Raw genomic sequence first — 24502 nt, forward strand, 5'->3', positions numbered from 1 at the left:
AATGGAAATATTATTCTCATTATATAGTTTTTAAAAATTTCATGTTATATTGATATGGGTGTTAAAGCTGGTATCCCTGAAGCAAATACAACTAAAATCCGGCCGGGCACGATGGCTCACACCTGTAATCACAGCACTTTGAGAGGCCAAGGCAGGTGGATCACCTCAGGTCAGAAGTTTGAAACCAGCCTGGCCAACATGGCAAAACCCTGTCTCTACAAAAATACAAAAATTAGCCAGGCCTGATAGTGGGTGCCTGTAATCCCAGTTACTCAGGAGGCTGAGACAGGAGAATCACTTCAACCTGGGATGTGGAAGTTGCAGCAAGCCAAGATCAAGCCGTTGCACTCCAGCCTGGGCGACAAAGTGAGACTCCATCTTAAAAAAAAAAAAAAAAAAAAAAAGCCAGGCATGGTGCCTCATGCCTGTAATCCCAGTACTTTGGGAGGCCGAGGCGGGTACATCACCTGAGGTCAGGAGTTCGAAACCAGCCTGGCTAACATGGTGAAACCCCATTTCTACTAACAATACAAAAAATTAGCTGGGTATGGTGGTGCATGCCTGCAGCTACTCAAGAGGCTGAGGCAGGAGAATTGCTTGAACCTGGGAGGTGGAGATTGCAGTGAGTCAAGACCATGCCATTGCACTCCCGCTTGGGTAACAAGAGCAAAACTCCAACTAAAAAAAAACAAAACTAAAATCCTTACATTGTAAAATTATTTGCACCTTAAAATTAAACCTATTTTTTGTTCTTGTCTCTTATTATTGTACTTAGATGCTCAATTTCCCCCCAAAAAAGATTATTGATTTTTATTAATATTTCGGTCATAAATTTAAATAAGTTATTTTGTAGACTGTTTTTACATTTAAAAAGGCCTACTTAAAAAAGCTTTTTCATAATTGTGGCAAAGGGTCCACTTATCTGGAGAGCATGATGTTTATCTGTGCAAGAACCGTTGCTGTAATCAAGGGAACTCTACACACACTAGTTGGTGCCAGAATCAATCTTTAGTGTCTGCCATGCAGATTACAAAGGTCAGAATAGCCACCTGGTTTTATCAGATTCTTTTTTTTTTTTTTTTGAGATAGAGTTTCGCTCTTGTCACCCAGGCTAGAGTGCAGTGGTGCGAACTCGGCTCACTGCAACCTCTGCCTCCCGGGCTCAAGAGATTCTCCTGCCTCAGCCTTCCAAGTAGCTGGGATCACAGTCGCCCGCCACCATACCCAGCTAATTTTTGTATTTTTAGTAGAGACAGAGTTTCACCATGTTGACCAGGCTGGTCTCAAACTCCTAACTTCAGGTGATCCACCCGCCTTAGCCTCCCAAAGTGCTGGGATTACAGGCGTGAGCCACAGTGGCCGACACTTTATCAGATTCTTTACAGCAAGCGTTGAATTTGGAAGTTTGACCTGCTGGGATTGACCCTATAAGGTTTTATGAAAATGGGGTAGAATGTGTGTCTAGGTGGGGATGGGAGGATGAGTGGAGAGGAGAGAAAAAGAAGAGACGATGCTAAAGAGAAATGGATATTCAGTAGATTTAGGAAATCATAGACCTGTAAGTCAGATAGTAAAGCATGCCCTGTTATCAAGGGGATGCTTAGACAGGTGTGTGTAGAGGTTAGCACTACAAAGTCTAAGGTGCCGCTCTGTAGGAACTAGGCTATTTTCCCTTCCTTCTAGCAGAGAAGAGGAGATTTCACATATTCACTGTGATATGGGAAGAAGAATCTTTCTGTCTTCCAACTGTACCCTAGTTATCTTCTCTTAAGGTCAGCAATCCAAATTAGGGTAACAGTAATAGCCGTAGGCAGCTTCTTAACTTGCACTGTCACTACACTTAATTCTTCTGATCTGTAAGGTCAGGACCGGCATGACCTCCATTTTGCAGAGAAGGGCTGAGGACTAGTGAGCTACAGTAACTTGCTCAAAGTCCCGCAAGCCATAAATGGTAGAGCTGACCAAGACTTGGATCTAGGAGTTGACTCCAAAGCCTGTCGTTTTAAGCCTGTCGTTTTAACCACTACATTATATGGCTCCGTGATCAGGAGGATGGTTATGAGATAACTTTATTAAACTTGCATCCCAAATTTTTATTTAAATTTGGGGGCTGTCTTGATGGAGGCAGGGCTTCTTGCAAGGCCAACTCACTTTCTTGGCTGGGCCAAAAGCGATAACCATGAAGGACACACTTTGTTCTAATGCTCTCAGAGATGCTCTCCCTGTTCACTTGCTTTCAGAGGCAGCTAGTACCTCCTGCCATCTTTGCCTCCAGCATGGGATCCTCAGAAACCACTGGCTGAGAAACCTGCAATGTAGAGCCTACTATGCATGCATTCCTTAAAAGTTAAGATGACTGTGGCCAGGTGTGGTGGCTCACGCCTGTAATCCCAGCACTTTGGGAGGCTGAGGCAGGCAGATCACCTGAGGTCAGGAGTTCGAGACCAGCCTGGCCAACATGGTGAAATCCTATCTCTACTAAAAATACACAAAAAAATTAGCTGGGCGTGGTGGCACGCACCTGTAATCCCAGCTACTCAGGAGGCTGAGGCAGGAGAATTGCTTGAACCCAGGAGGCGGAGGTTGCGGTGAGCCGAGATGGCGCCATTACACTCCAGCCTGGGTAACAAGAGCGAAACTCCATCTCAAAAAAAAAAAAAAGTTAAAACGACTTCCCCTTTGCCACTCCTACCTTCCCACCCCCAGTTAAATATAATTTTCACAAAAAATTTACAGCAATTCTCTTTTATGTATCATGATACAAAGCCTCCTTGGTGTCCACTTAAGGTCACAATGAGATAATTTCAGGAGCCACTGCCCTTTAGACTCTGTTCCAGATGTCCAGAAGCTAGAGAGAACCACTAGAAGGAGGTTGTCCAGGTGCTTAAAGAGCTTTTCCTCCACACTCTGCAGGATATAGACTTGTGTGATGACGGAGATGAGAGAATTAGCAAGCTTAGAATTAGGAATCAATTATCTGTAAGAGTGATATGCCTTCATGGGCACACACATAAGCCCTTTTTTTTTTTTTTTTTCAGACAATTCCTCAAATCTCTACCTTGGCATGGTATACCACACTATTTCCCCTGCTTCTGGTGCTGGGCATTACTGCAATCAAAGACCTGGTGGACGATGTGGTGAGGAGTTCTCATATAACGTTCTACTCATTGCTTTGAGTTTAATTGACTTTGGCATTCTTTCCTTCTGCATTGAGATGTTTAAAACAGCATTTCCCCATCTTCCTTCTCAAGGCTCGCCATAAAATGGACAGGGAAGTCAACAATAGGACGTGTGAAGTCATTAAGGATGGCAGGTACTGTGTCTTCTTTAATTAGTAACTGATTTACAAGGATGTGATGCATAACTCTGTCTAGATATTCAGAGATAATTATTAGAATGGAGAAGGCTATTAGTACATTAACTTTTTTTTTTTTCTTATTTTTGGAGACAGAATTTCGCTCTGTTGCCCAGGCTGGAGTGCAGTGGCATGATGGTTCACTGCAACGTCTGCCTCCCAGGTTCAAGCGATTTTCCTGCCTCCGCCTCTCAAGTAGCTAGGATTATAGGCATGCACCACCACACTTGGCTCATTTTTAGTACTTTTCATAGAGACGGGGTTTCACCACGTTGCCCAGACTGGTCTTGAACTCCTGACCTCAAGTGATCCGCCTGCCTCAACCTCCGAAAGTGCTGGGATTACAGGTGTGAGCCACAATGCCTGGCCTTAAATTATCTTTTTGTTGAGTATGTACCCCTGTTGTAATAAAAGGATAATGATAAAAATAGATAAAAGGATGATGATTTGGGGTACTAAATTTTATAAGAAATATTCATTAAAAATTTTAACATATCAACACTTTTAAAAGTTTTAAACTATAATATTGTTTTAAAGATTTTCACATGTACAAAAGATACACCCAGTGGACATAATGACCTACCATAAATAATAAACTTAATGTCTTTGGAGGCAGACATCTAATCACTATATGTTTCTCTCCCATTCATTTATGGCCAAAAATGACCTGGAGATTTAAAATGTATTTTAAATATATGTTTATGCCCCAGTTCCCCTAACGTTACAAGAATTTAGTACACAATTCTTAACTCCAGGATTTTAAAAAATTTTTGGCTTCTCTTTCAATAAACAAAATTTTATTTTACATTTCAATATTTCTGAAATTGTAAATTAGAAATTTGCATGTAAGTCTGAAATGACAAATGGATATGCTAGCATCTCTTTGACAGGGCTACTGGGAGGCGATTCTGTTAGATTCTTCTATCAGATGTTCCAGTTTCCTCTGAGGACACCCCCTGTGCTCTGCCCTGCTGATGCTCAAGTTTTTACAGGTGTGACCCCACTGCAGGGGCTGCTTGGGCTATGACCCTGCCAGATACGCGCCCTAGACTTCCAAATTCAGGGCAACCCAGAGCTCCTCTTTACCAATGTGGGTAGCTATGGTGCAGGTTAAACATATGGGCCGGTCAGGCATGGTAGCTCACACCTGTAATCCCAGCACTTTGGGAGGTCGAGGCAGGAGGATCACTTGAGGCCAGGAGTTTGAGATCAGCTGGCGAACTTAGTGAGACCCCCATCTTAACAACAACAACCTCGTCTGCTAGGTTCATTGGGACACTTACTCTGTTTTACTGAATGAAGTGTTTCCTAATGCTAGAATTGCAACGAAAGCCAATTAAGATCTTTATAAATTGTTGTGATTTTATCTTTTGACACTTAAAAGGTAACTCTGGAACAGAATTTCCTTTTTTGCAAGGGAAAAAAGCCATCAAAACATATTTATAGCTTGGTATAGTCTAGATTTGAATTAGACACAGTGGAAGTGCGGCTTTAAGTCAGGTTATTTTCCTCGGTGTTGACACAGAAAGTCTTGGAATTAGGCCTTAGTCACTATTTTTAGTGCTTGAATTTGCAGTTCTGCCTGGAGGCTCTTGCTCAGAAAATAACTCATTACTGATGACTGAGCTGGTGCTTTGGTCACAGTTGACTATATTAATTTAACAAACACGTGTGGACTGCTTTCTGCATGTTGGAGGCAGGACAGTATCCTTGAGAAACTTATAGTTCAAGACAGAAGATGAGACACCTATGCACATCATTCTAATAAAATCCATGTCAGAATAAAAAAGATAAAAACAAAATGCTCTGATGGTACAGGGAAGGGAAAAATCACTTTAGCAAGGGAATGTTGGAAAAGATGTTAAAACATGAGCAAAGCCCTGAAGATCATCCGCTGAGGAGGCTGAAGGAGTTGTGTAAACACAAGTTGTGCTGACAACACAAAGCTCCATCAGGCAACTGCCCATAATCCAACGTGGGTATAGCCTTGGGGCCTTAAAGGGAGCTTTGCCAATTAAGCCTTTACAGTTAAGAAGTTAACAGGCCAGGTGAGGTGGCTCAAACCGGTAATCCCAACACTTTGGGAAGCCAAGATGAGTGGATCACCTGAGGTCAGGAGATCAAGCCTAGCCTGGCCAGCGTGATGAAACCCACTTTCTACTAACAATACAAAAATTAGACAGGCATGGTGGCACGTGCCTGTGGTCCCAGCTACTCGGGAGGAGGCTGAGGCAGGAGAATGGCTTGAACCCTGTGAGGCGGAAGTTGCAGTGAGCTGAGATCGTATGCACTTCAGCCTGGGTGACAGAATGAAACTCTGTCTCAATAAAATAATAATAATAAATAAATAACAAAGGTAATTTAAACAGCAGAGAGGAGGCAAGCTCTGAAGCCCCGCAGAGACTTTGAGTGGCCCACGTGGGTACCGTAATGTGGGTGCCCCTTTCCTGGGACCAGCACGGAGCAGTGATGGGTCACTGGGAAGGAATACAGCAAGGGGGTGAACTGGATATAAGGAAAACCAAAAGGGGGTGGCAGGTATTTCCCTGCCACACACATAAGCAGCCCCCATAAACTCTTCCTTCCATGACCTAGATGGAAAGAAGATATCAAAGTCGTCATCACTGCTTCCTTCAGGGGTCATGCAATTTTCATTCCCACTTAATATGTTTACATCATTAAAGGGCAAAATTTTAGCATTTTCTCTGTGACTTACGCGTTTTCTAGAATCTGTGACATCCAGAAAGAATAGTAATTCCCTTGCCTGTAACTTAAAAATTCAATAAATTCATCATTATTTTTAATTCTTAGGTTCAAAGTTGCCAAGTGGAAAGACGTTCAAGTTGGAGACGTCATTCGTCTGAGAAAAAATGACTTTGTTCCAGTAAGTGAGCCAATTCTGCTTCTCCCGTTCCTTGTTCTCCCCCAGCGCCTGCACGCGTCTTCTCCCTCAAGGTCTCAGTGTTTTTCGTGTGTTCTGTTTTGGACAGGCTGACATTCTCCTGCTGTCCAGCTCTGAGCCTAACAGCCTCTGCTACGTCGAAACAGCAGAACTGGATGGGTAAGTGTGTCTCGATGGGCCCGATTTAAAGCTGGCCTTTGAAGGCACATGCATTCCATTGAAATCGGGGCACTCAGGAGCAGAGGGCTTGAGATCTGGCCTTGCCTCTGCCACCTGCTGCCTGTCCCTACCGATCTCACCTTTGCCCCCTCTGTAAAGTGGAGCTCTTACTACCTGCCTGTCTTCACCTCTTGGAGGGTAAAAGGATCAGATGGAAGCATGTGTATCTGAGCCCCTTATCAACTGCTGAGCAGTGTCCAGACAGTTATAAATAATATTGAGGTTATTATCTATGTCAGAGAAAAGAACAGATTTTTAAAGTCTTTTCAATAGACAATGTATTTATTTATTTGTTTTGAGACAGAGTCTCACTCTGTCACCCAGACTGGAGTGTAGGGGTGCTATCTCAGCTCACTGCAACCTCCACACTCACTGGTTCAAGCAATTCCCCTGCCTCAGCCTTTTGAGTAACTGGGATTACAGGCGTCCACCCCAACACCCAGCTAATTTTTGTATTTTGAGTAGAGACGGGGTTTCACCATGTTGACCAGGTTGGTCTCAAACTCCTGACCTCAAGTGATCTGCCTGCCTCTGCCTCCCAAAGTGCTGGGATTACAGGCATGAGCCACCACGCCTGACTGTTTATTCTTAACTATAAAACTGCTGTTATTTCCATGAGAGATTCTAAAGCTTTACAAAGACATAAGATCCTAACGTGCCTTGTCAGAACAGATTGGTGAGGTTGAGAATGAACTTACCTAGTCTGGGGAAATTCCTGGGTGTGTATTCGTGAATCCTATATAAAGCCATCAGTCATGAGAAGGGAGCCTTGCTCTCAGGAGCACATGTCCCTGGGCTGCCCTTGTGCCCACACACAGGGACCTTACCTTGCACTATGGTGAGGCAATTGGGAGTAAAGCTACCACCTCCTTTCCCGAATAAAATTATCTTTCAAAAACATGTGATCCAGCTATTCACTCTGGAAAGGAATTTGACAGAGGCGAAATGGAATTTCTGTAACAAATATGTGTTATAGAATCATCTTAATGTGATTAAATATTAGATGCTACATTTTCAAACAGCAGTTTGGTAGTCCCAGCTGGTGGAAAGGGTCAAGTTAATGAGAAGGATGTTTGTGGGTGCCTCTGTCCTAACCTTCACAACAACCAACAGTGAAGGGAACCAACATTTCCCAAGGTCAGAAATTTTCTCTAGTTCAGGGGATAATCTTATCCAAACCTGAATTTCCAAGGTGAAAAGAGTTTGAAAATAGAAACAGCTAATTATTTAACCTTCATGTTCAGGTATGGCTAATGTAACTGCGGGTGATTAACTTCCATTTCGAACTCCAAAATTTGTTCATTTAATTCATTTTTTCCCCTTCTTTTAGAGAAACCAATTTAAAGTTTAAGATGTCGCTTGAAATCACAGACCAGTATCTCCAAAGAGAAGATGCATTGGCAGCATTTGATGGTTTGTAGGAAACATATCGTACTTTGCTTTAAGTTTTAGTTGCTTGGTTCAATTTCTATTGATTAAAACCAGAAAGTCTTTTATATGAGACTAATTATGTAAATCTTATATTTTTCAAAGGTTTTATTGAATGTGAAGAACCCAATAACCGACTAGATAAATTTACAGGAATACTATCTTGGAGAAAAACAAAGTTTCCTTTGGATGCTGATAAAATTTTGTTACGTGGCTGTGTGATTAGGAATACCGATTTCTGCCATGGCTTAGTCATTTTTGCAGGTACTTTCACAGTTTCTTGGGAAATTAATCTGCTATGAGCTTTAAAGACTTAAAGAAGAGGATTACTTTTCTGTCCGTTCTCCATCAAAACCAAAAGAAGAGTAATTTTTTTTTTTTTTTGAGCTGGAGTCTCACTCTATAGCCCAGGCTGGAGTGCAGTGGCACAATCTCAGCTCACTGCAACCTCTGCCTCCTGGATTTAAGTGATTCTCCTGCCTCAGCCTTCCGAGTAGCTGAGATTACAGGTATGTGCCACCATGCCCAGCTAATTTTTGTATTTTTGGTAGAGACAGGATTTTGCCATGTTGGCCAGGCTGGTCTCGAGCTCCTGACCTCAGGTGATCTGCCTGCCTCAGCCTCCCAAAGTGCTGGGATTACAGGCATGAACCACCATGCCCGACCAAGAAGGGTAATTTTATTGACGTGCTAGTGAATTGATTTTCCCAACTGATGATCACATTGAATTTTCCATTTTCAGGTGCTGACACTAAAATAATGAAGAATAGTGGGAAAACCAGATTTAAAAGAACTAAAATTGATTACTTGATGAACTACATGGTTTACACGGTATTTATTTTCAGTCTCAGTAGATCTCTCATCTAGATTGCTGTCTTTTGTGCCAATATTATTGTATGTTTTTCTAATACAAAGAAATTTTATCTCTTTAGGTGAGATAGAAAAATGCTTGGGCACTCCAAGCTTCAAATGTAGGAAGAAGGGATTTTTTTTTTTTTTTTTTCCAGAAATGTCTCACTTTTTCTCAGAAATGCTACACTTCTAACAGGAGAATCCCCTTGGGAAGGGAAATTTTAGTTATAGGGTGGCCTAAGTGCTTTGATGACTGGAACTGGAAAACCAGGAAACCCTAGATAAATTAGTGAAGCTGGACTCCTAAAGTCAATGTAGGATTGATGTCATTGCTGTAACTTTCCCGTAAGTCAGTTCTCTTAAAAGCAAACCTCCTCTCCCCCGCCCCAGCATATACTGTATAACTCTAAATACGAGGCAAGGCTAAGAATAAAGTATGTCGAGGATCCTCAAGACCACTCCCAGGTTTGATGATTCACTGGAAGGACTCAGACCTCTGCACATAATTGTACTTACAGCTGTGACTCATTACAACAAAAGGACACAGAACAAGATCACCCAAAGGCTTATGGGGCAAAGTGCAAAGGAAACCAGGCACAAGCTTCCAAAAGTCTGCCATCCCACCCCCACATTCCCTTCCCAAACCACACACACAATAGGCTCTTAATTCTCCCAGCAGCAATTAATGACACCACATGTGAAATGTCGTCTATACCAGGGAAGCTCATGAGAGACTCAGTGTCAAGGGTTTTTAACAAAAATAAAAAAACTCCGGACTCCCCACAGGGATGCAGATGGTCAACATGAACCATGCTTTTTGCACAGTTAGGCATCCTGAGCTATTCTTTTTTTTTTTTTTTTTTTTTTTGAGATGGAGTTTTGCTGTTGTTGCCCAGGCTAGAGTGCAATGGCTCGATCTTGGCTCACTGCAACCTCTGTCTCCCGGGTTCAAGCAGTTTTCCTGCCTCAGCTTCCCGAGTAGCTGGGATTACAGGCACCTGCCACCCCGCCCAGATAAATTTTTGTATTTTTAGTAGACACGGGATTCCACCATATTGGCCAGGCTGATCTCAAATTTCTGACCTCAAGTGATTCGCCTGCCTTGGCCTCCCAAAGTGCTGGGATTACAAGTGTGAGCCACTGCCTCCAGCCCATGAGCTATTCTTAACAGAGAATAAAAAATAAGGAACCAGGAAATCCTCCCATCTAAGTTCTTAGATACCAGCCAAGGGCTAACCTTGCAAGCAAGGCTTCAGAGGAAGCAATCTCAGACCTGCTGTGTTCACTCTTCTGCCCATATGGTGACCCCCAAATATTAAGCACTCCTTCCATTTCCCAATGAAATTTTTTTTCAAGTATTCAGTTCAACTTGAATACATACTTCTAATACTTATTCTATGATTGCCTATACATATTTAAGATCATATAAAAGTAACAATTTTTAAGAAACATTTTCCCCTGCTTTCTCGTTTTGTGAAAATTGTATTTGAACTTTTCAGATTCATCTTCAGTGTCATGGTTGTGGTTATGAGTATGACACTCTCAAAGAGCCTGTTGGCACTCTGGCATTTCCATGACCAAGTTGAGATACAGCACTTTTGGAATCTGCGTCCAGAAATTTAAATTTGTCTCTGGAAATTTTATTCCCACTTGCAAATCCCCAAGTACTACCATGATAGTTGACTCTTTATTCCTTCCATAAGTATATGCTCATAACTTCTACAACATAATACTTATCATATTGCTTCTTAAGTAATCTTATTTTACAATGTCATGCAATACTTGTGACATTACACCTTAAGGAATAATGGCCCAAATATAGGTGAAATTTTCTTGCCCTAAAAAAAAAAAATTCTGGCTGGGTGAGAGTCACCTGTGATCCCAGCAATTTGGGAGACTGAGGCAGGCCGATCACTTGAGGCCAGGAGTTTGAGACCAGGCTGGCCAACATGGTGAAACCCCGTCTCTACTAAAAAGACAAAAAATTAGCTGGGCATGGTGGCGTGCACCTGTAATCCCAGATACTGGGGAGGCTGAGGCATGAGAATCGTTTGAACCAGGGAGGCAGAGGTTGTAGTGAGCCATAATGGCACCACTGCACTCCAGCCTGGGCAATACAGTGAGACTCTGTCTAAAAAAAAAAAAAAAATTCTGTTGAATATTTCTATAAGCGTTCCAATTCAGCCTTGTTGGAAGTTGTTTCATGCTAAGTAAGGTATCTTCCCCAAACAGTATGTTACTGTTCAAAGTAAAAGTAATTGAGAGAATGCCCTGTAACAGGAATCTTTAAGGATTTGAATATAAGACACCACCTTCTCTTTTGAAAGATAATTTTGGGAACAAAACCTCACCTTCTATGGGAGATGTCAACCATAGCAATCAAAGACTTTCAAAGCATTACATTGGCACTGTTTTAATTTTGCATATATTATTTTTACAGACTACTAAATTCTCAAACATATAAAATATTGAGTAAGATTAATTAGCATCTTGGAAATGCAAGAGGTTGGAAGTCCATCTTCAGAATGCATTTACATATTTTCTACCTTCTAGATCATTGTCGTTCTTATTCTGCTTTCTGCTGGTCTTGCCATCGGCCATGCTTATTGGGAAGCACAGGTGGGCAATTACTCTTGGTACCTCTATGATGGAGAAGATGCTACACCCTCCCTCCTTGGATTCTACAATTTCTGGGGCTACATCATTGTTCTGAACACTATGGTACCCATCTCTCTCTATGTCAGGTAAGGCTGACCTCTCTGGCATTTTGCCCTAATGGAAGAATGTTGTACCTTTTCCCAAGGTAGCACCTTCATTTCTAGCAATCATTGTTTCAAAGGTCACAAAGGACAGGTAAGAAAATCACATTCATTCCCGAATTGAAGGTAAGAGAGGAAAAGGAAACTAACATCTGCGTATCCACTCTATGCCAGGCATCTTTGATCTCATCCTTTTTGCAGTTAAGTCTAGCGAAGTTCAAAGATCGATTGCTACTCCTGTAATCATTGTCTTATTAGTAAGGCTCTTTCTCACCAGGTTCCAAAGCCCAGGCTTCCCTTCTTCCTGGGAGGAAGGGAAGAGTTAGCATGTGATGGAAAAACTTAGTTTTCCCTTTCAGAGGCTGTCCTCACCTCTTATCTGAGCCTTCCTTATTATCATTTCCCACGCCCATGGTGGAAAACAGGTGTTTTGTGGCCACTACCTCCTAGTAGGAAAGAAATGTCCTGTCCTTCATCAGCCTCTCAAAATGTTCAATACCCATCACAACGACAAAGTCAGGGGCATGTCTCTGACAGGTGGTAAGCAGCTGATCTGGCGATACTTCTCCCTTTTTTACTTTTTCTTTTTTTTGCAGTGGAGTCTCACCCTGTTGCCCAGGCTGGAGTGCAATGGTGCAATCTCAGCTCACTTCAACCTCTGCCTTCCAGGTTCAAGTGATTCTCCTGCCTCAGATCTTGAGTAGCTGGGATTACAGGCACCCACCACCATGACCAGCTAATTTTTTGTATCTTTAGCAGAGACAGGTTTCACCGTGTAGGCCAAGCTGGTCTCAAACTCCTGACCTCATTATCTGCCCGCCTCCCAAAGTGCTGGGATTATAGGCGTGAGACACTGCACCTGGCTTTTTTTTTTTTTTTTTTTTAAGATGGAGTTTTGTTCTTGTTGCCCAGGCTGGAGAACAATGATGCCATGTCGGCTTACTGCAACCTCCAACTTCCTGGTTCAAGCAATTCTCCTGCCTCAGCCTCCTGAGTAGCTGGGTTCACAGGCACCATGCCTGGCTAATTTTTTGTATTTTTCATAGAGATGGGGTTTCGCCAAGTTGGCCAGGCTGATCTGGAACTCCCAACCTCTGGTGATCTGGCCTCCCAAAGTGCTTTGATTACAGGCGTGAACCACCACGCCCAGCCTTTTTCTTTCTTTAGTATGAAAGTTCACTGCCCTTGACCAATTGACTTTGAGACCTTTTTGGTAGGGTTAGTGCTTTGGAATAATCCCAGCAGCCAGAGTTCATTCCTACTTCTGATAAAGAATAGCCCAGGGACTTAGGGATCACATACACACCTATAATTAGAGGCATTTATTTTATTTTAATGTTATTACATGTACATTTGCTTTATCTTTAATTTGATTACATGTCGTTACTGTTATTCTTTTAACATGAAGGAACATCTGTTCCACAGCAACTTTGAAAAAAACTGAGATGAGCGTTACCTTTGTCAAGGGAACTATTACACAGATAATTTATCCTAAAACTATCAATGTGTATTATAAAAGGTATATCATGTGACAAACATGATTTCTTTATTTTTCTTGGAGATAAAGGTCCTTTGAAAACATGTTGGAGCAAGGTCTTCCAGATAGTATCTCTGCTTTGATTTCAACACTCATTCAGAATAAACCCACCCTCTGAGGCCCCAAGTGTGATCTGGTGCTCAGCCCTCCACCCGCCCACACCTTCTGCACCTCAGCTTACCTCCCTGGGCTTCTGCCACTCTAACTCCCTTGATATTCTTCCTGCCACAGGGCCTTTGCACCTGGTCTTTTCTCTGCTGGGACCATCCTCCTCTAGGTATCTATCTGCTGCCCTTTCACTAAAAAGGCCTCTACTCAGACAGCACCTTATTACCGTGGTCTTTCCTGACTCATTCTGTTTCTGACCTTCACTTCTCCATCCTGGAGATTGTCTCTCCTCACCCTGCTTTGCTTTGATTTTCTTTTTTTTTTTTTTGTGAGACAGAGTCTCGCTCTGTTGCCCAGGCTGGAGTGCAGTGGCATGAGCTCACCTCACTGCAACCTTTGCCTCCCCATTCAAGCGATCCTCCTGCCTCAGCCTCCTGAGTAGTTGGGATTACAGGTGTGCCCCAACACACTTAGCTAATTTTTGTATTTTTAGTAGAGACAGAGTTTCACCATGATCCACCTTCCTTGGCCTCCCAAAGTGCTGGTGCTGGGATTACAGGCATGAGCCACCACGCCCAGCCTTTTTTTTTTTTTTTTTGAGGAAGAGTCTTGCTCTGTTGCCCAGGTTGGAGTGCAGTGGCATGACCTTGGGTCACTGCAACCTCTGTCTCCTGGCTTCAAGTGATTCTCCTGCCTCAGCCTCCTGAGAATCTGGGACTACAGGCACCTGCCACCACATCCGGCTAATTTTTTTATTTTTGGTGGAGAGGGTTTCACCATGTTGCCTAGACTGGTCTCGAACTCCTGATCTCAAGTGATCCACCTACCTTGGCCTCCCAAAGTGCTGGGATTACTGAGGACAAAGGTGAACGCAGCCATTCCAGTTGCCCCTAGGTACAATGGGGAATGGGGGAAAAGAAAGTCAGCCTTGCTGTGTCCACAGCTCTGTCTGCAGTGTTGCTGTGTTATCCATTCTGGTGGACTGTGTTTTCTGAACATGGGTGCCTTGGGTAAATGTGCCCAGGAATGAGTGGGAAATCTCACTGAGCAATTTTGAATGGAAATTACTTGTCTAAAATCAGCTTGACCCTCAAGCCTGAGAATGACGCATGTGGTTAGGAGAAACCAGAGGCTGAGTGCATCGGCTTGTCTCCCTGTAGAGGGCTTAGTTTGGGCTGATGTAACAAAAGACCTTCGAAATTTATTGCTCACAGATCTGGAGGCTGGGACATCTCAAATCAGAGCATTGGCAGTTTCAGGGTCTGGTGATGGCTCACTTTCTGCTTCATAGCCACAGCCGGTGACTTCTAGCTACTTCCTCACATGGCAGAAAGGACAAGCAAGCTCCTTTGGACCCCTTTGATAAGGGCACTAATCCCATTCATAAGGGTGGACTCCTCATGACCTAATGACCTTAAAGGCCCCACCTCAATACTGCTGAATCAGGGATTTGGTTAGAATCCCCCTCCAACTTACGAATTTGAAGGGAGAGTCTAACATTCAGACCATGGCAGTAGATAAGCAGCTTGCTCTTTTCTGTACAATGAGAATAAAGTCTCTACAACTTGCCACTCATATCTGAGCTCTCTAAGGAAAATAATCTTCTGTCTTCCTAGCGTGGAAGTGATTCGTCTCGGACAGAGTCACTTCATCAACTGGGACCTGCAAATGTACTATGCTGCGAAGGACACACCCGCAAAAGCTAGAACCACAACACTCAATGAACAACTCGGGCAGATCCATTATATCTTCTCTGATAAGACGGGGACGCTCACACAAAATATCATGACCTTTAAAAAGTGCTGTATCAATGGGCAGATATATGGTGAGTGGAAGCCATCACTCATTTTCTGGGTGAGTGGGAGCTGCTTGCCCTGTACCGGGCACTACCTGGACCAGAGCCTGTCTCCTGGGGTTGCTGGTGCCCTCCTGATGCAGAGTCCTGCTGCGCAGGCCGTTCTCCAGCTGAATGCCAGAGGAGCACCATGGACAGCACTGGGGACACATGCGTGGAAGAGGACAGAAGCCAGAAGTGGGCTCACAGCTGGGTATAATGGCTTATGCCTATAATTCCACACTTTGGGAGGCTGAGGCAGGTGGATCCCTTAAGGTTAGGGGTTCAAGACCAGCCTGGCCAACAAGACAAAATGCTGTCTCTACTAAAAATATAAAAATTAACCAGGTGTGGTGGTGGTACACGCCTGTAATCCCAGTTACTCGGGAGGCTGAGGCAGAATTGCTTGAACCCAGGAGGCAGAGGTTGCAGTGAGCCAAGATCACGTCACTGCACTCCAGCCTGGGCAACAGAGTGAGACTCTGTCTCAGAAAAAGAAAAAAAATTAGAAGTCTCATTACTGTATGATCTAGCAATTTCACTTCAGGTTATATACTCAAAATAACTGAAACAGGGACTCAAGGAGGTATTCGTACACCAAAGAGGTATTTGTACATGGCAGCATTATTCACAATAGCCAAAAGATGGAAGCAACCCAAGCATTCATCAATGAATGAATGAATCAATAAACCAAATGTGGTATACATACAGTGGAATATTATTCAGAAGAAAAATTTGACAAATGCCACAACACAGATGAACCTGAACTCATTTATGCTGGAGGTTGCAATTTTTTGAATTTTTACAATCAGACCTTGGTGGTGACCTTGAGCAGTAGGGTAGAAATAACTCCCACACACTTAGCGTTCCAATTATGGAACACTAGGCATAAATGGGTTAAGGACATTATGCTGTGTGAAGTAAGCCAGTCACAAAAGGACAAATATTGTATAATTCTGCTTATATGAGATACTTAGAATAATCAAATTTATAGAGACAAAGTAGAATGGTGGTTACCAGGGGTGGGTAGCAGGGGAGGGAGAGGGCAGGGGAATTGGGAGTTTGTTTAATGTGTACAGTTTCAATTTTGCAAGATGAAACAGCTGCACAATAGCATGAATATACTTCATGCCACTGAACTGGATGCTTAAAAGTGGTTAAAATGGGCCGCACGCAGTGTTTTATGCTTATAATAACAACGCTTTTGGAGGTCAAGGCAGGAGGATTGCTCAAGACCCAGAATTCTAGACCTAACAAAGCAAGGCCCCTTCTCTACAAAATTAAAAAAATTAGCAGAGTATGGTGGTGCATGCCTATAGTCCCAGCTACTTGGGAGGCTGGGGCAGAAAGATCCCTTAAGCTGAGGAGTTGAAGGCTATAGTGAGCCAAGATGACACCACTACACTCCAGCATGGGTGACAGAGCAAGACCCTGTCTCAAAACAGCAACAACAAAAATTGGTTGGCTGGTGTGCAGTGGCTCATGCAACTCCAACACCTTAGGAGGTTGAGGCAGGTACATCCCTTGAGACTAGCCTGGGCATTGTGACAAAACCCCATCTCTATAATAATAATAATACAAAAATTAGCTGGGCATGGTGGTATGTGCCTGTAGTCCCAGTTACTTGAGAGGCTGAAGTAGGAAGATTACCTCAGGCCAGGGACATCGAGGCTATTGTGAACTGGGTTTGCACCACTGCACTCCAGCCTGGGTGACAGAGTGAAACCCTTATTCAAACAAAAAACTTGTTAAGATGGTGAATTTTGTTATGTGTATTTCACTACCATTGTTTTTGTTGTCTTTGTTGTTTTTGTTTTTGAGATGGAGTCTCGCTCTATTGCCCAGACTGGAGTACAGTGGTGTGATCTCAGCTCCCTGCAAGCTCTGCCTCCGAGGTTCACATGATTCTCCTGCCTCAACTTCCTGAATAGCTGGGATTTCAGGTGCACACCACCATGCCTGGCTAATTTTTTTTTTTTTTTTTTTTTTTAGTAGAGACGGGGTTTCACCATGTTCACCAGGCTGTTCTTGAACCTCTGACCTCAAGTGATCCACCTGCCTCTGCCTCCCAAAGTGCTAGGGTTACAGGCATGAGCCACCATACCTGGCCTAGAGTTGTTTTTTGTTTTTGTTTTTGTTTTTTTTGAGAGAGTCTCACTCTGTTGCCCAGACTGGAGTACAGTGGTGTGATCTTGGCTCACTGCAACCTCCTCCTTCCAGGTTCAAGTGATTCTCCTGCCTCAGCCTCCCAAGTAGCTGGGACTACAGGCATGTGCCACCATTCCTGGCTAATTTTTGTATTTTTGGTAGAGATGGAGTTTCACCATATTAGCCAGGCTAGTCTTGAACTCCTTACCTCAGGTGATCCACCCATCTCAGCCTCCCAAAGTGCTGGGATTACAGGAGTGAGCCACCACACCTAGCCGATTGTTTTAAAGGTTGATTTCAGTTCTTATTTTCTGAAACATTTAGAAATTTAATTTTCTGTAAGTTTACAAATAAGGCTAATACCATATTTAAATAGAGTGTTCTCTATTTCAAATAGACTTAATAGCACAACTGTTTAAAATGATATAGGGAAATGGAAATATACTTCCTACTTGTAGGAAACTGTACACTGTGAGTGCTTTTTCTCATAAGGAGTATCAGTGAGGATGGAGGGATGCTGAGGGGCTGAGGACGTGGCTCTCACGTGTGGGTCCTTCTGACTTGAGAGAGGTAAAGCATTTCAAAGAATATGATTCAGGCCCCTAGGATAATGTAGTGGAGAGGGACCAGCATTTGAATATCTAGACCAGGGATCAGCAAATGTTTTCTGTAAAGAGCCAGATAATAAATATTTTAGCCTTTCCAGGTCATATATGGTCTCACCACCACCACTATTGAGCAAAGCCAGGTGAGGAGGAGCTTCTGGACACAGGTGGAGAACCAATTTGTTTTGTCCTGTTTGTTTCTCAGGGGACCATCGGGATGCCTCTCAACACAACCATAACAAAATAGAGGTGAGACCTTAAAGCTGAAGACTTGTTTGGGATGCTGGGAACGTATGTCAAGGTCGCAGCAGGGCCACGCTTCCTTTGAAGGTCTAGGGAAGACTCTTGTTGCTCTTCCCTGCACCTGGTGGTTACCCACAGTCCTTGGTGTTCCTTGGCTTAGAGACTTGAAGCACAACTCTATGTCTCTACCTCTGTTGTCACATGGTCTCCCCGTGTGTCTGTGTCTGTGTGTCTCTGTATTCACATTTCTCCTTTTTTTTTTTTGACACAGATTCTCACTCTGTCGCCCAGGCTGGAGTGCAGAGATGCAATCTCGGCTCACAGCAACCTCCACCTATTAAGTTCAAGTGATTCTCCTGTCTCAGCCTCCTGAGTAGCTGGGATTACAGGTGTGCGTCACCACGCCCAGCTAATTTTTGTATTTTAGAGACAAGGTTTCACCATGTTTGTCAGGCTGGTCTCGATCTCCTGACCTAGTGATCCACCCGCCTCAGCCTCCCAAAGTGCTGGGATTCCAGGCATGAGCCACCATGCCTGGCCAGCACATTTCCCCTTCTTATAAGGATACCAGTCATTGGATTAGGACCCACCCTAATCAAGTGTGACCTCATTTGACCTTGATTACATCTGTGAAGACCCTATTTCTAAATAAGGTCACATTCATAGGAACCAGAAGGTTAGAACTTCAACATATCTTTTGGGGGAACACAGTTTAATCCACCACAAAGTACCTTTTGACTGGGCATGGTGGCTCATGCCTGTAATCCCAGCACTTTGGGAGGCAAGGTAGGCAGATCAAGTGAGTCAAGGAATTTGAGACCAATGAAAACCCGTATCTACAAAGAAGTACAAAAGTCAGCCAGGTATGGTGATGCATGCCTGTAGGCCCATCTACTCAGAAGGATTGCTTGAGCCCAGGAGGTGGAGGTTGCAGAGAGCTGAGATCAAGCCACTGCACTCCAGCCTGGATGACAGAGTGAGACCCTGTTTCAAAAAAAAAAAAAAATGTCTTTATTTAAGATAGCTGTGAGCCTCTTGACATTTAAGAATATGCTAAAATCCTAAGGTGGTTTTTGCATTTCAAAGGATACAAAGAAATGAGTGAGTGGATTGCCTGCCTTTGAAGAAAAATTCATGTCATTTGTTAAGTCAAAAATATTTTATAAAATCATATTTTGCTTTTCTCTATTTCTTTCAGCAAGTTGATTTTAGCTGGAACACACATGCTGACGAGAAGTTTGCATTTTATGACCACTATCTTATTGAGCAAATCCAATCAGGGAAGGAGCCGGAAGTGCGACAGTTCTTCTTCTTGCTTGCAGTTTGCCACACGGTCATGGTGGATAGGATTGATGGTGAGTGTTTCTCTGGCATCTCAGGCACTGGAGATCAGGTTTTTCATTTCCAGGTAACTCCTACTTATGACTCAAATGCATGTCAAGTACACACATCTGTCTCATATTCGAATGCAGTGAATATTCTTCAGCACCTACCACTAGATGGTTTATGAAAGAGCAAAGTAGGAAACAAACTTCTTGTCCCTGAAAACTTACATCTTATTCATAGTTATAGTTCCAGGTGTGTTTTTTTCACTTTATAAATGAAATCTGATTGAGAAATGGTTGATACTTGAATTACAATAGAAGAATCTAACTTTTCTCCACACATTATTATTGAGCATTTGCTGAGAGTGAAAAGTCAAGCCTTATCTATATAAGAAATGGACTTTGAACTTGGCTAATCTTTTCTATTGGCTAATATTTCTATATTTGAAATATTTTCAAATAATTTGAGATATATGCTTTTATTTACTAGATTCTGTTATAGTTTGGGTTTGAAATGACATCAGCCACAGCCTGGATCTCTTTAAGGTACCTTTTCCATGTAAAGGAGCATAATTAATGTGAATTTCATGGGAACAAGCCAGAATGGCTTGTAGGTTCCTTTGCAGAAAACTTAAATGCAGTTTGTGCCAGCTTTGTCACAGCAAGTTTGTCCTGTATCAAGGAAAGCTAGTCATTTTATCGCAAATGGACATAATGATAAATTATATAGACATATGTGCACTTTATAGAAAAAGCAAAAGGAGTTCTTTTGGTGTTTCTGTAATAAGGCGTAGTATGCCTTCACTTCATTCCCTCATTTCATTCACTTCATCCACTTCACTACATCTCCCACTTTTTACTTCAGTCAGCGCAACATACATAAGTCCCTCTCTGTTCTCAATTTCAATGTTTTATACATAGCAGGTATGAAGTTTCCAGGGAAGGAATATGCATAAAAACTAAATGTGGGCTGGGTACAGTGGCTCACACCTGTAATCCCAGCACTTTGGGAGGCCAAGGCAGGAGGATCACGAGATCAGGAGATCGAGACCATCCTGACCAACATGGAGCAACCTTGCCTCTACTAAAATACACACCAAAAAAATTAGCCAGGTGTGGTGGCACGTGCCTGTAGTCCCAGCTACGCGGAAGGCTGAGGCAGGGGAATCACTTGAACCTGGGAGGCAGAGGTTGCAGTTAGCCGATTGGGCCACCATACTCCAGCCTGGTGACAGAGCAAGACTCCAACTCAAAAAAAAAAAAAAACCCTAAATGTGTAGGCTAACACTTGGTGGCTCACACCTGTAATCCCAGCATTTGGAAGGTCGAGGTGAATGGATTGCTTAAGCTCAGGAGTTCAAGACCAGCCTGAGCAACATGGCAAAACCACATCTCACCAAAAAATATAAAATATTAGCCAGGCATGATGGCACATGCCTGTAGTCCCAGCTACTCAGGTGGCTGAGGCTAGGATCGCTTGAGCCCAGGAGATCGAGGCTGCAGTGAGCCATGGTCCCATCACTACACTCCAGCCTGGGTGCTGGAGTGAGACCCTATCTCAAAAAAACAAAAATAAAACAAAACACCTAAATGTCTAGAAGCTGTATGTGATACCTTTCAGCAAGTTTCAAAGAAACACATTTTCCAAAGATGAATCTCATATTGTAATGAAGCAAGGTTACAGAGTTCAAATTTAGGGTGGACACATGGAAGGGTTTATCAGCATTGTGGGGATGGATAGAAAGGGATGATACCAGGTCATGAATCATGGAAGCAGAGGTCAAAGTCTATTTGACTCACCATGCCAATTTTCCTCATGCAATAAGCGTAAAGTATGATATTACAAAGTCACCTGGTTCCCTTTGGTTTTTACTCATTAGCATAATTATTGTACACTTCTCTGAGTACATGATAGTATTTTAAGGGCTAACTGGCCAACTTAGACAAACGTTAATTCATCCTGTAGTCCCTATTTTATTTTTCCCCAGTGGGATGTTATGGGAAGAGCCCTGGAGCACGTGTTAGAGATGAGTCAGCCCAGTTTGGGTCCCTGTCTGAGAACCACCTTCCTCTGTGTTGTAGTAAGAAGGTTGGATGTTCAAAGTCCCTTCCAGCAGGGCCGGACACGGTGGCTCACACCTGCAATCCCAGCACTTTGGGAGCCTGAGGCGGGTGGATGAGGAGTTTGACACCGTCCTGGACAAGATGGTAAAACCCCATCTCTACTAAAAATACAAAAAATTAGCCGGGCGTGGTGGCATGTGCCTATAGTCCTAGCTACTTGGGAGGCTGAAGCAGGAGAATTGCTTGAACCCGGCAGGTGGAGGTTGCAGTGAGCTGAGATCACATCACTGCACTCCAGCCTGGGCGACAGTGTGAGACTCCGTCTCAAAAAACAAAAATAAACAAAAAGAAGCCCCTTCCAGCCTAACATTCTGTAGCTCTTTGTCCCACTGTCAGCTGAAGCCAAGGATTATACCACCTGGGGAGTCTTTCTTCTTCCACTATAAGATAGGCAATTGCTGTATCCACTAAGAATAGAGACCTGTTAGGTTTCTAGTGCAGGAGCTTAGAGAAGAAATTGATTTTGGCTTTTAACCATCAAGTACCAAGAAAGGATCCCTTGAAAAGGACTGTAAAGATTGTATCTCAAAAAAATTTTTTTTTCTCTTTTTGAGATGGAGTCTTGCTCTTGTCACCCAGGCTAGAGTGCCGTGGTACGATCTCAGCTCACTGCAACCTCTGCTTCCTGGGTTCAAGCAATTCTCATATCTGAGCCTCCCGAGTACTGATACTATAGGCACCTGCCACCATGCCCAGCTAATTTTTGTATTTTTAGTAGAGATGAAGTTTCACCATGTTGGCCAGACTGGTCTCGAACTCCTGACCTCAGGTGATCCACCCGACTTGGCCTCCCAAAGTGCTGAAATTACAGGTGTGAGCCATTGTGCCCAGCCACCAAATTTTATAGATATGGAAATTCAGACTTAGAAAGCACGAGGGACCTGCCTACAGCCAGCTAGCAGGTTCAAACGCATTCTAGTCCCGTCCTCCCTCCGCTCCACCATGCTGCTGTCCCCTTGCTCTCATTTCCTCTTTTTTAAGAATAGAGACCAGACATGGTGGCTCCTGCCTGTAATCCCAGCACTTTGGGAAGCCGAGTTGGGCGAATTGCTTGAGCCCAGGATTTCCAGATCAGCCTGGGTGACATGGTGAAATGCCATCTGTATAAAAAAATTTAAAATTAGCCAGGTGTGGTGGCACACACCTGTAGTCCCAGCTACATGGGAGGTTGAGGTGGGAGGATCACTTGAGCCTGGGCAGTTGAGGCTGCAGTGAGACATGATTATGCCACTGCACTCCAGCCTGGGTGACAGAGTGAGACCTTGTCTCTAGGGGAAAAAAAATTGGACATAGCAGCAACAAGAGAGGGGAGAAAATCCTTTCATATATGTTGCCATGAACATCTGACTACTTCCACAATTTGTGTGGCCTGAGCATTGAGTACAAATAGGGGCCGAGTATGGAGAGGATATATTAGTTTTCTTTTTTTGTTTGTTTTCGAGACAGAGTCTCGCTCTGTCACCCAGGCTGGGGTGCAATGGCTTGATCTCAGCTCACTGCAACCTCCGCTTCCTGGTTTCAAGTGACTCTCGAACCTCAGCCTCCCAGTAGCTGGGATTGCAGCCACCCGCCATCATGCTCGGCTCATTTTATGTCTTTGTAGAGACGAGTTTTCACCATGTTGGTCAGGCTGATCTCGAGCTCCTGATCTCAAATGATCTGCCCACCTCGGACTCCCAAAGTGCTGGGATTACAGGCATGAGCCACTGTGCCCAGCCTTGAGCTTGGGCTGGAGAACAGTGGCACAATTTTGACTCACTCGCTGTAACCTCTGCCTCCAGGATTCAAGTGATTCTCCTGCCTCAGCGTCCCTAGTAGCTGGAACTACAGACGCACACCACTATGCCTGGCTAATTTCGTATTTTTAGTAGAGACGGTGTTTTACCGTGTTGGCCAGGCTAGTCTCAAACTCCTGACCTCAGGTGATCCGCCCACCTCTCCCAAAGTGCTGGGATTATAGGCATGAACCACCGCACCTGGCCTTCTTTTCTCTTTAATGATAAAAATATCAAGGTGTTTGCTCTAGATATGATTGTCTTACTTGTGGGAACTTTACTATCTTTTATTATTTTGTTTCTTTTCTCGGCTGGAAATGTGTTTGCTGTCAGTATTATGCCATATATCACTGTGCCAGCTTAAATTGCCGAAGGGAAGGGCTTTGTTCTCACCGCTGCTGATTTGTTCCTGGTTAAATAGTTTGCCCTCTGGCATTTGTGTATGTTTGTCACATGGCCAGATTTATGAAGTGCTTTTATAGCTTCTGGTGAATGACTTTCTGGGTGAACAAATATAGAGAGACCCTAAAATGTCATCTTTAATTATTAATTAGGAAGTGATTAATACTGACTTAAAGAGTGAATCCTCTGAGCTAATTGTGAAGGAAGGAAGATGTGTTTAGCTCTCTCTGCCACCATTACCCCAGAGCACTGATTGTTCCAAGTGAGACTGGGGTATAAACGCTCCATGCATCTGTGGTCTTCGTCCTGGTCAAAATATTTTGGAAAGCTAAATGCCCTTTCTGTTCAGTCATCTGTCCATGGAAATGCTTTTCCTTCTATTTTGGGACAAAATAACTGGAGTAGAAAAATAGAAGATCTTGGGTAGGCAGAGTATTTTTTAAACATTTTATTGAAGTACATGTGTTCAGAGATATATATGTATCATAAGTATATAGCTCAATAAATTTTCACAAACTAATATGCTCTTGTAATGAGCACCCAGATTTTTAAAAACAACTTTATCAATTCTCCTAGAATTCCCTTTATATTTCTTTCCAGTGATTACCCCTCCAAGAAAAGTACTTTCCTGACTATGAATAACACAGGTTAGCTGTGTCAGTTTTTTGGTTTATATGAGTGGAATCATGTAGCATACGTACTCTTCTGTGTATCTGACTGTGAGATTGATTCCTATTCTTACTGGTTTTATCTTTTTTCTAAAAGAGACCACATCTTGCTCTGTCAGTCAGGCTGGAGTGCAGTGGCATGACGATAGCTCGTTAGAACCTCACACTCCTGGGCGTAAGTGATCCTCCTGCCTCAGCCTCCGTAATAGCTGGGATTA

The 24502-nt window shown here is 43.3% G+C and overlaps 1 protein-coding gene across 3 annotated transcripts in view; it reads left to right on the forward strand.

Moving 5' to 3' along the window:
- ATP8B1 (ATPase phospholipid transporting 8B1) overlaps positions 1–24502 on the forward strand; it is a 145549-nt gene that overhangs the window by 92134 nt on the left and 28913 nt on the right. For all 3 annotated transcript variants that reach the window (XM_064379100.1, XM_064379101.1, XM_064379103.1), the window contains exons 5-15: positions 3039–3137; positions 3252–3313; positions 6167–6239; positions 6346–6416; positions 7807–7889; positions 8010–8168; positions 8647–8735; positions 11310–11500; positions 14777–14985; positions 17953–17996; positions 19189–19345. In XM_064379100.1, coding sequence (XP_064235170.1) covers positions 3039–3137; positions 3252–3313; positions 6167–6239; positions 6346–6416; positions 7807–7889; positions 8010–8168; positions 8647–8735; positions 11310–11500; positions 14777–14985; positions 17953–17996; positions 19189–19345 — 1237 coding nt within the window. The remainder of the gene's footprint in view (positions 1–3038; positions 3138–3251; positions 3314–6166; positions 6240–6345; positions 6417–7806; positions 7890–8009; positions 8169–8646; positions 8736–11309; positions 11501–14776; positions 14986–17952; positions 17997–19188; positions 19346–24502) is intronic.

Source organism: Aotus nancymaae, unplaced genomic scaffold, assembly GCF_030222135.1.
Source record: "Aotus nancymaae isolate 86718 unplaced genomic scaffold, 86718_ANA_hifiasm-v0.15.2.pri h1tg000020l, whole genome shotgun sequence".
Classification (NCBI taxonomy): Eukaryota; Metazoa; Chordata; class Mammalia; order Primates; family Aotidae; genus Aotus; species Aotus nancymaae.